Here is a 12,369-nt window from a genome sequence, read left to right as displayed (position 1 = left end):
CTTGAATGTGATCACAGACACAAACGCCACGTCCCCTGATTTTTACAGTCGCAAATTGGTCCTTTCTATTGCACGTTACAGCCATGTGCAAAAAAATTAACCTCAAACCTTACCTTCACCATATGCAACATTTGCCTGGAAATGGATCAGAGACCTAAAATTAAGAGCTAACACCTTAAAACTGCTAAAAGAAAACAAAGGAAAAAAATCTTAATGACCTAGAAGTTGACAAAAATCTCTTATAAATGTAACACAAAAAGTACTAATTATAAAGGAAAAAAATCAGTAAATTAGACCTCATCAAAATTAGACCACAACAAAGCAAATACCCTTTGCTCTCTGAAAAATACTTTTATAAAAATTAAAAAGCCACAGACTGGGAGAAAGTATCTGTAAAACATATATCCAACCAAAGGGCAAAAGCTTTGAACAGATACTTCCCTAAACAAGAAATATGGCTGGCTTGTAAACACATGTAAAGATGCTCAATGGCCACTGATCATTTGAGAAATCCAAGTTACAAATACAATGAAACACCATCACACTAGACCACTAGAAACACCATTAAATGGCTTAAAACTAAAAAGACTGATCATACCAAATGACAAGTATATGGAACAACTCAAGCTCTCATACACTGCCTGGAAATGTAAAATTACAAGTTCACTTTGGAAACAGTTTATCAGTTTCTTAAAAACATAAATATACATCTACTACGTGACCCAGCCATTGCACTTAGTTGTATACCAGGGAAGGAAGAAAGCATGTGTCCACCAAAGATTTGTACATGAATATTTATAGCCACTTAAGTCTGTAGTAGCCAAAAACTGGAAATTACCCAAATGTCTATTAGCAGATAAATGAATAAGCAAAATATGTTATATCCTTAAAATGGAATAATTATCAGTACCAAACAGAAATAAACCATTGATGCATGCAACATTATACATGAAACTCATAATAGTTAAGTTGAGTAAAAGATGCCAGACAAAATAGTAGATATTCCAATTTATTCCTATAAAATTCTAGAAATTGCAAACTAATCTATAGTGACAGAAATTAGATCAGTGATTGCCCAGATGGGAGATCAGAGGAAAGGGAGAGGATATTAAAAAAGGACACAAAGTTACTTTTGGGAGTAATGGATATGTTCATTATCTTGTGATGACAGCTTTATGGGTGTGTGTGGGGGGGTGTGGGTGTGCATACATATATGTATGTATGTCAAAATTCATATATATATATGTCAAAATTCATCAAATCATACAATTAAATGCAGTTTACTGAATATCAATTATACCTCAATAAAACTATAAAAAATGAAAAACATATATATTCATCACATAACCCAGCATTCTATTTTTAGGCATTCATCCAAGAGATATGAAAACATATGTCTACATTCTAAAACAGGAAAAACCAATCTATAGTGACAAAAAGCAGATCACTGGTTGCCTAGGGTCACAGTGGAAGATTAATTGCAAAGGGGCACCATCTGGAGAGAAAACTTTACAACTACAGGAAGTTTCCGGATGGGAATTTTCCCATACATTCTATATATACACCTATAAAATATGTTCTGAATTGCAAACAGGTGATTAAAAAGACCAATAAACCCTGAAACAAATAATACATTATATGTTAATTAATTGAATTTAAATTAAAAAAAATAAAATAAAAAATAAAAAGACCAATAACAACTATCCTTTCCTAAACACAACTCTGCACCAAGCACTATGCTTTCTATATACATCTCCTCCAATCTTACAGTCCTATAGTATAGGTATTATTATTGCCATTTTAGAATAGGAGGCTTGAACTCAGAGAAGCTAAGCAACTTACCCAAGGTCTCTCAGTAAGTAAATGAGTGAGCCCCAGCCTCTAAGAATAAATCTGGGCTTGTCTTAATATAAAGTATTTCTGACACAATGTCCTGCCTTCTCAACACCCAACATACTTGTTAACTGGGGATGAACTCTATTCTACTGAGCTCTAAGAAAAATGCTTCTGCTTCCTTAAGTACTTCCTTGAACACAAGTATCTGCTGGTATAATGTCACTGGTTCCCCAGGTGATCCCTAACACATACAAGTACTCAATAAATATTTTGTACCGTTTAACTTAAACCCATAAGGTTTATTCTGAAGTACCTATTAGTTGCATTACAAATCCTTTCCATTATTAATATCTCTGACTATACTTAACAAGATAAAAACTGCCCAAATCTCTCATAATTGCATCATGTTAGTAAGCTCCAGATCTTTCCAATGACATGATATGGGTCACTTTTACATTGATGAAAATAGTTTACTCTTTTGTTAAGCTTTTCCTACAGATCCCATGAGAGCATTCTGCTTCCTACTGATGTCACAGAGAGAGCCTTCTGAAGCTTCAGTAAATAGGAAAAGAGAAGCCGATGCCATTGTTAAAGCTCATAACAAAAAGCAAGGAAAAGGAGGTGGAAATAATCACCAAACCCCTTACAGTCAGTGACCTAGTACTTTTCCAAAACAGGGTATTCAAGGTTTGCCAAGGACTTAAGTAATTTGGCCTGAGCAATAATGTAAGATATACAGCTAGAATCCATTATACACTCCTCTTTATATGTGAAGCACTAGTCCTCTATTCTAAAACATGAAAATGGAGGCGCTCCCTAGTTCAAGTCATTCAAGCATCACCTTCACAGAGGATGATAATTTGGGCATTTTTTTAAATGGGACCTCTTATAGGGAACATTCTTGTAGGAAAAGAAAAATGTTCAATGGTATAAGTAAATCAGGCACAGGAAAACAGAAACCTCTTCAGGCTATTAGTAGGCAGTTCGTTATCAATATGCTAGGAAATTTACATACTAGAAAGTTTGTCACTTTCTTTCCTTAAAAATAAGGGTTAGACCACTCATACACTGCTGATACAAGCTTAAAGTGGCACAATGTGGAAAATTGTTTAGCCATATCTTTTAAGCTGGACATATGCATATACCAATGACCAATAATTCTACTTCTATGAAGATAACTAAAAGAAATGCATACCTATGCATACATATTCACCAAAAGACCTGTACATGAATGTTCCTAGCAGCACTATTCATAATAGCAAAAAACTGGAAACAAGCCAAATGTCCAACAACAGTAAAATGAATAATTAAATTGTGACTTATAATGGAATACTATACAGCAATAAAAGTGAACAATCTATTTCTCCATGCAACAATATGGACAAATCTCTTTTTGAAAAGGCTCAGTAAAAGCTAAGCACAAAACAGTACATTCCATGGTTCCTGCTACACAAAGTTCAAAATCAGGCAAACTAATCTCTGATGTTAAAAGTCAGGATGGTGGAGGAACTGGACAGGGTAAAAGGGAGGTACTAGGCTAATACAGTAGACTGTGTTCTATTTCTTAATCTGTGTGCTGATTACATGGGTGTGTTCACTCATGAAAATTCAACAAGCTATATATTTAGCATTTGTGCACATTTCTGCAGATGTTCAAAAAGCTTGTTTTAAAAAACAAAAAAAAATATGCCTATGAAAGTACCACTTTGGGGCGCCTAAGTGGCTCAGTCAGTTAAGCATCCGGCTCCTGATTTCAACTCAGATCATAATCTCAGGGTCGTGAGACTGAGCCCCGCGCTGGGCATGAAGACTGCTTAAGATTCTCTCCCTCTTGCTCTGCTCCTCCACCCTCCCCCCCCCCGCCCCCCACCACCTCTAAAGGAAAGAAAGGAAAGGACCTCTTTAACTGAGATTGCTAATTCATTAATTTTTTTTTTTTTTTTTTTTTAGTATACAAAAGTAAAGGAATAACAGAGCAGACCATGGGCCAAACTCAATGCAGAAACAAGAGAGAGATATCATGGGTAACCAAAGACGAAGAAAGGTCATCATAGTACATACTTTGAAAAAGGATAGTATCTCTCTCTACATGGTGTTAAAAGACTCTTGCAACTGAACAGCACTCTCCACTTCCTTGCCAAAGGCAGGCTGAACGCTCATAGCTAAGAGGCTACTTTCTAGAATGCTCACAAGCTTCTGCTCTAGGGGATTTTTAACCAAGAGTCAGCTGCAGACCAGTTTATCCCAGTTTCACTGGCTACTGCAATTACATAATTTAATTAAATACTGCAGAAGCATATGATGCAAAAAGAGAGTCATTTCTATGAAAACTAAATTGAAAGTTTTAGAAACAGTCAATAAAGATAACTTACCAAAGAAAATTGCTATTGAAATAGGAAGAACGAGACAACTTGCAAAAGATGAGTAGAAAATCACAAAACTCTAGGACCATGCTTTCTGAATACTTCTAAGCCATCTTCAAATTCTCACCCAGCTTTAAAGAAATGTAAACTTGACATTTTAAGTGCATGATGGGGGTAATCGATGCAAGAAAGCAGATCCTGAACTGTAACCAACAGACCTATACTCAAAGAAAAGGCAGTGGACCTACAACAAAGACTGGCAAACTCTACGTATTTTTTTACACTAAAATAAAATGTTGAATGTAGGTATCATTCTTATGATTCCCCATGCTGACCAATTTTTTGGGATTAACTAACCAACTATCCATTCCACCTGTGAGGGATTTAAAAGGTTCTTCTGTACATCACTCAAGAAAACTGGGTAAAGAGATACTAGACACTCAAGCGCCCCCCCCCCCCACACACACACAGTCTCTCTCTCTCTCACATACATACACACACACTCACATACATCCCTTATATACCCGCTTTACTAAAACAGTATTAAAAGGCAGAAGGCATCAAAAAAAGAAATCAAGACAATAGTGAAAATAAAAGAAGTATGGGGATATAGAGATCTTAGAAATAAGGTCATACAAAGGAGTTTTTCACGCAGCTTTTTACATTTGCATAGCAAATACGAAAGGTATTTTTAAAGACAAAACAATCGAAACCTAGCCAGGTAGCCAAGCTTATCACTGAAGTTCTTCCCCACTATTTTACTGCTGTCCTTCCTGTTCTAGTCTTGAATGCAAGGGTCTCCAGAAGTGATTAGCAGTAGCCACAGTTTAAAGCACTTTTGTTCATTTCCAGATTTGGCTGCAGAAATCTCCCTCTGTGACATCACCAGGGGGAACACTTACTTCTTAAAAAAAGGGGGGAAGGGGCGGAGGCTAAAAGTTCCTAATTAAAGATGCACTTTACCTGACAGTCCCTGGAAGGCAAAGTGCAAAGTGTTTTAAAACTCACAGCATAGGGGCGCCTGGGTGGCTCAGTCGGTTACCCAGCCAACTCTTGAATTCAGCTCAGGTCATGATCTCAGGGTCCTGGGATCAAGCCCTGTGCTGGGCTCTGCCCTCAGCGGGGAGTCTGCTTGGGATTCTCTGCCTCTCCCTCTCCCTCTGCCCCTTACCGGGCACAGGCACGCTCATGTGTTCCCTCTCTCTCTCTCTCTCTCTCAGCTCACGCTCATGTGTTCCCTCTCTCTCTCTCTCTAATATAAATAAATAACTCTAAAAAAAAATTCACAGTGTAAAGTGACTATAAAAGCAATCAACATAAAAGTGAGGTTAACACTAACCAATCCACACAACGCATGCATAATGTTAAGAGCAAATATTGCTTAAAATAAGGTCACTTGGTAAGAAAATATAAATCTGTAAAACAGGCTGACCTTATCACTCAAGTTTAAAAATGCTTAATTATAATTTGTGAAGATTCTGGTTTCTGATAAATACTATTAGCACAGGAAGTTAATAGGTATCTTTTATAAATTTCAGTTGACATACTTTACTTGCCAGTTACTTTACTAAATTAGTGGAAGGCAACATTAATATTGTTATCCTCTTTTAAAAGTTTGAAATGTACCTTGAGAACCTAAGTAACAAGGAAGTAGGGACAAGGGGAAAGAGACAGAAGGAAATTAACATTAATTGGGAACCTATTCTGTGTTAGGGCTCCACCCATAATACAACCTTGGGAAACAGGAATTGCTATTTCCATTTTACAGACGGAAAAAAGGAGCTTAACAACCATCAATAATGTGTTCCTGGTCACACAGATAATAAACAGTAGAATAGGCTATAACCTAAATCTGTCTGATTCTATTGCCTATAATACAAAAAAATCAGAAGTATCTTAATTCATCTGGCATTTTGATCATCTTAAATTAAATAATACACTTCATGAAGAGGTATGTATTTTTATCACAGCACAAAACAAGAAAGACCAAAACAGCAACAACATAACAGATGGCTTGCCCTCCAGGAGCTTACAATTAAAGAAAATGTTCCCACAGGCACACACACACAGGTTAAGGAATACAATGTAGTGATTAATCACTCCTTGAGTGAGGCCATCCATAAGTGATAGGGGAACTCAGAGAAGCCTGGGCTCCATGTGGTTTCAGCAGTTCAGAAAGGCTTTATGAAAGATGCAAGATCACACAGCTGGATCCTGGAGATGGAAAATGCTGAACAGGTGTAATGAAAGGTCCTCCAGGACAGGGAAAAGCAGAGGTAAGGATGAACACGATGAATATGAGTAACAGTGAAGACGCCAGCAGGACTGCTTTAAAAAGTAAAGGACTAAGTGGAAACAACCCAAGTGTCCATCAACTGAGGAATGAATAAGCAAAATGTGATATACCCACCCAATGCAATACTACTCAACAATAGAAAGCACTGACACATGCTACGACATGGATGAACTTTGAAAACATTATGCTAAATGAAAGAAGTCGGTCACAAAAGGCCACATACTGTATAATTTCATTTACATGAAATGTCCAGAGAATAGACAAATCCATAGAGACAGAAGTAGACTAGTGATTCGCAAAGGCTGGATGGGGTAGAAAGAAGTAAGGAGTGACTGCTTATAGGTACAGGGTTTCTTTGGAGGATGATGAAAATGTTCTAAAATTGATTGTGGCGATGGTTGCACAACTCTGTGAATACACTAAAATCCACTGAACTGCACTCTTTAAATGGGTGAAGTGTATGGCACGTGAACTACAGCTCAATCAAGCCATTAAAAAAAAAAAAGTTGAGGGCCTGGGGGAACATCACACTGCACAGCTAAGATGGAGTCCCTTATGCCAAGTTTGAGGGTCTGGAATTTATCTGGTAGGCAATTAGAAATATCTAAGTAAAGACTGACCTAATGAAAGCACAGTACACAAACTTAGGGCTCTTCTCTAACAAAATTATTCACATATTTTAAATACATTCCTAAAATATATGCCAAAATCACAAAGACAACAGAGAATAGGAAAAAGATGATGCAATAGGATTTTGATGAAGCCACAAGCTGTGACTATTAGGAAAGCTGTTTTGCTTCATCACTAAATGCCACAGATATGGATGTATCAGCATCATATTTATGCAAAACCACAAATTCATCTGTGTCATGTCTTCAAATACTGTAATGTTCTAAGCTTAATCATGAAAACTGCATTAACAATTGATCTGCCGTATTTTAAGAGTGAGAGAATGAACTGTGTAATTTGTTTTTCATTGGATGACAGTACTCTACAGATAATGTTTTATATATTAGATTCACTTTAAATGCTATCAGAACCTCCACTCCACTGATAGAAAACATGTGTGATGCAAACACATTTGTCTGAAGTCTAATTTAACCTAAGATTCCAAAAGAGTTTTATTATACAAAGTAAGAAAACTAAAGAGACAAATCCGACATTCAAAGGGGGAAAAAAAATCTGGATATTAAATATCTAATACAAAGGAAAAGGCAAAGCACTCAAAATCAATCTGAAAATCAAAGAAAAAAAAAACAGGGGGCACCTGGGTGGCTCAGTGGGTTGACATCTGACTCTTGGTTTCGACTGAGGTCATGATCTCAGGGTCCTGGGATTTAACCCCACAGGCTCCGTGCCCCATGCTCAGCACAGAGTCTCTTGTCCCTCTCCCTCTCCCTCTGTTCCTCCCCCTCTCTCCCTTCCCCCCGCACCCCCCCCCGGGGCTCTCTCAAATAAATATATAAAATCTTAAAAAAAAAAAACAGATCTCAGTATGAGGTTCTATAGCATTGGGAAGTACAATGAAAGAAAAAAAGGAACAAAGTACATTTAAAATAAAAGGCTCAATATAAGAGAGCAGAAGAGGCTGTAACAGAGGAAAGTTTGGAACTCATCTATAAGACAATCCCATACCTTCCCCGGAATCCCAAGGAAGAAAGAACCTTTCAGGCAGTGTGCTGTTACCCCTTCAGAAGCTGGCCTAAAGGTGAAATCCCAGTTTCCCCTAGGAGGTGGTGAGATGGTAAGAATACAAAGAAGAACTCCACTAGAGAACCCATACACAACCAAACTAGTGTTCGCCTTCTGAGTCACCTTGCAAAACTCCTTCAAGGTAGATGAGCCACGAGAAACTAAAGGAGATATCAGATCTGTTTTAAAATTCTCGTCTAAGGAGAGGACCCATCTGTCTCTGAAAGGCTTTGTAAATTCCAGAACTGGAAGAAACTTGTGTTCTGTGTCTGAGAAATACAGACAACTTAGATGACCCGGTTCACTAACAAACAATAAAAGCAAAATAGAAAACAAGTAAGCTGTCCTAAAAAGGAAGCCTTGTCACTGATATCTAGAATAAGGTATCTGCTGTCACAAGTAAGCAGAGCAAGACTCTCCATTTCCTAATTGTAAGCCAGAGTTTATGCAAAAGAAGAGACTTCAATAGGAGTATCCAGTAGGAACTTTTTACAAATCATTAACTGCTGTATGTTAAAAGAAACTTATCGAAACGTTCATCAATTGTCTACCTACTCCAAACAAAAGAACTCGGGGAAAAGGCAGAAGTTTACAACTACTTTTCACCGTATTGGACATGTTAATTACTAAGGAATAGAGTGCTTCAAATATAATAAAGTATCAAAAAAAGATTAAACACTGAATTATTCTCTATGTAAACATCAAAAATACATTACTGTTAATCCATACATAAATAAAAGTTTTCTTTTAAATAAATAGGGAGAAATAAGGACACCATGCTACCAAAGATCACCAAAGGAGGGGAAATAACACCAACATAAGGTCTAATACCCAGAAACATTTTCAAGTGATAGAATTATTAGAATGGCCTAAATTATAAGCATGCTACAATTCTGACTAAACTAAGAACAGAAACCCAAGAGGCCATGAATAAGCTAAAAAATAACTAAGAGAATGGAAGTCATGGGGAGGGATTTTTAATTTTTTACAGGATCCTCCACTGAATAACATGGAACTAGAAGCATGACCTATAAATTAGAAAGGAGAACAAGAAACTTGTCAGCACTTGAAACTGGCAAAGCTGACCTAAGCTAAGGAAACAAGGATGATAAACATCTCAGGAGGTAAATAACACTAGTTTTCAAAATCTGTTCTAAAAAACAAAAGGGAAAACTAATTTGCCAAAGGGAAAAACATGTGGCTGTAAGTTAAAGAGAAATTTTAAAACAAATATACACAAAATACCTTGGGAAAATTTCTGCTTTGGAAGTATTTTCACAGATAAGCTCATTAATGTTCACTGCATTAGCTTTTAAGAAGTTAAATCTAAAGTTTTTTTAGTTGAGAGAAATTTTATAAATATTTGCAATAATCACTTGCATTAAGCAATTCTGCAGAGCTTGCAAGATTAAACTTAAATGAGAGTAGGCTCAATTAAATTTTAAAATCTTTCAGACAAAATTACAAGGCTTACATAGCAAAAGTAATCTAAAAACAGGATATCCTGAGCAACAAATTGAGCTACTCTATTTGTGTGGAGTTTTTTCTATATAGTAAATAGCATGTAAGTTCATACTCTTACTATTAACTTAAAATTAATCACTGGACATTCTTTAAGTCTCATCCAAACTTACTGGATCTATGGGAGAACAACCAAAGCTGGAAAATAAAAAAAGGAGATCCAATTCAAGTCCTTAAGCTGTTCTGTTCCTCCTCCTCCAAGAAATATTCTTTAAGTTGGTTGTCTTACTGGATTTCAATTCTCAAACATGTAAGTCCATACCAAAATCTTAACTTACAACATAATTAAATGCTATGCGTGCCAAAGTACTCCGTTCAAGCGGTTGGGTAAATCTGAACATAACCGTAACGACATTTCACAACGCGTTCATCCATGCTGTGCCACAGGGAACGAGCAACAAATTCACAGAAAGACTTCGAGCAATACCTGAGCAGATAAACAGCCCTTTCAATATCACTGAGGTCTTCATCAACTGTCAATCTTTCTATTTCTTCTGGTGTCTGTCAAGTGTAAAATACAAATTATGCACACAAACGTGGATTAGTCTTGCCCCCCAGTGACCCTCCGGGAACCCCATATAAGTAGAGACTAATGAAAAAGTTTCGCAATTAAGCAGTTACCATTGAAAACTAATCAAGAGTCTGAGGACTCCAGGTGCCGACCTCAACCACAGAGGTCTCCGTCTCGAATTGTTGGGTTGGGGTGGTGGAGTTTTTTGTTTTTTTTTTTCTTTTTTAAACTATTCTAGCTTGAAAATTACAGTGTGGCTTCATAACATTGCCGAACTCGATTTTATATGCATATATAAAATACATACGTACTTTTAAATCTCTAATACCCCAAAGCTGTTTCTCCAGCATTTTCCACCCCAGGAAATGCTACAAGGGGGATGGAGGCAAACTGCAGCCGAGAGAGAATGAAAAAGACGAAATGTGGAGTGGGGGAAGGGAAGGGAATAAACTCTAGGGCTGGAAGGAAATCAAAGATTCGCGATATTGCGGCAGGTGGGAGTGAGAAGAGCTCAACGGAGCTTTTGAGAGGACGGCTGGGGGAGGGGGTGGTCCGTAAAGTAGGTTTACTGGCAGTGAGGGTTGGAGGCTGGGACGAAGATGACTCTGCGGGGTGGGGGAGCGAACTGAAGGTTGACTCCCTCAAGGCGGGGAGTGGGGATCAGGGTCCCAGCTGGAGTCTTGGAGGGGCTGGGAAGAAAGGACGTGTGGTGACTCAGGATGGGGGCGAAGGGTCGAGAGGGCTTTGAAGATCCGTAGCGGGACGACGGTAGCCTGGGCGCTGGGTGGGAGGTGAAGGGAGGCCTGGCCGACTAGGGGGCAGAGGCACCCGAGCTTCCTCGGATAGAGGACGGGGAAAGTGGGATCCGGCGTTCCTCCGGGAGGAGGGGCGGATCTGTGTTGACTGAGGAGTGGGACGGAGTCCGGTGGGGGGGCGGGAGGCACTCAGGAGAGGACAAGGCGGCGGCGGCCTCGAGGGGCAGCTCCCGCAGATCGGAAGGAAGAGGGGCCACAGCCGTCCCGGAGGGGCGGCTTGGGGGACGACGCTGGACCATCCGTTCCTGGGGGCGGGTTGGGGAAGGCGCACGGGCCGGGCTGGGCCGGGGGGCTGGGGGAGCCCAGGGCGTCCGAGGGGTCAGTCCCTCGGGGAGGGGGGTCCGAGCTGGGAGAACCGAAGCTGTGTCGAAGCAGGGGCGCCGGCAGGAGCCGGTTTAGGGTGACACGGCGACCGGAGGAGGACTGAGGGTCCAGCCCGACTCCGAGAGGGTCCCGGGCCGCCTCGGGAAGAAGGGGACGGGACGGGGTCGGGGCCCGGGCCAGTCGCCAGGCTCCCTGCGGGCAGTTCCTCCTCCCCGGGGCGCACCTTGAGGCTCCGGCGGACCGGCCTCTCGATGATGGTGAGCTCCTGCAGGTCCTCCATGTAGCCGAACAGGCTGTTCTGACTGAAATCCATCGCGGCAGCGGCGGGCGGCGGCGGATGCATGGACCGCCGGGCCCCCTCGCCGCCCGGGCCGGAGCGGCCCCGGGATGCCGGACGCTCGCAGCCCCGCGGCCGCCCACCGGCAGGACTTTCTCCCGCTCTCGGCCGCGGGAGCCGGGCGGGAGGGTAGCTGGCGGCGGGAGAAGGAGCGCGGCCGCCGGGGGGCGGGGCGGGCAAGGCGAGGGGGCGGGGCGAGGCGCGCGGGCGGCCTGCGGGGGCGGGGCCAGAGGCGGGGGAGGTGCCACAAGCCCGCCTCAGCCCCGCCCCCCAGGCGCGGCGCGCACGCGAGCCGGACGCAACTGCCGCGCTGCACCGTGGCTGCCCCCTCCGCCCCTCGGCGCCCTCCTCTCCCCTTGCCCCGCCCCCGGCCGAGCGCGCCCCGCCCTGTGGCGCGTGCGCAGAACCTTCCTCCTCCTGCAGCCTGCGGAGGCGGGCTGGGGGCGGTGGCCGGAGGCGGAGAGGCTGAACCAATGGCAGGGTTAGCGAAGGACAGGGAGGTGGGCTGCTGTCGTATTTAACCTGCAGGAATAACCTTTCGATAATTCGTGTGATTGCCCACCACAGCAGGCAAGCTGTGTCCGTGGAGACTACCCTAGCTCAGCTCTAGCCCTGGGGGAGGGATGCGTACCCCAAAATCAGCAATTACAGCGTGGTGTGTGCGCAGGTGATGC

At 41.5% G+C, this 12,369-nt stretch overlaps 1 protein-coding gene across 2 annotated transcripts in view; it reads right to left on the bottom strand.

Moving 5' to 3' along the window:
- Positions 1-11,841, bottom strand: part of PPP4R4 (protein phosphatase 4 regulatory subunit 4) — a 101,957-nt gene extending 90,116 nt beyond the window's left edge. The window contains exons 1-2 of one of the 2 annotated variants that reach the window (XM_036071868.2): positions 11,582-11,841; positions 10,136-10,209 (exon numbers count right to left, since the gene is read on the bottom strand). In XM_036071868.2, the coding sequence (XP_035927761.2) occupies positions 10,136-10,209; positions 11,582-11,701 (194 nt within the window). In that variant the 5' untranslated portion in view covers positions 11,702-11,841. The remainder of the gene's footprint in view (positions 1-10,135; positions 10,210-11,581) is intronic. The other variant, XM_078054156.1, reaches the window with a different exon arrangement.
- Positions 11,842-12,369: the final 528 nt, after the last annotated feature.

Source organism: Halichoerus grypus, chromosome 8, assembly GCF_964656455.1.
Source record: "Halichoerus grypus chromosome 8, mHalGry1.hap1.1, whole genome shotgun sequence".
Classification (NCBI taxonomy): domain Eukaryota; kingdom Metazoa; phylum Chordata; class Mammalia; order Carnivora; family Phocidae; genus Halichoerus; species Halichoerus grypus.
The sequence above is the reverse complement of the archived record's forward strand: the minus strand, read 5'-3'. Positions and strand labels throughout refer to the sequence as shown.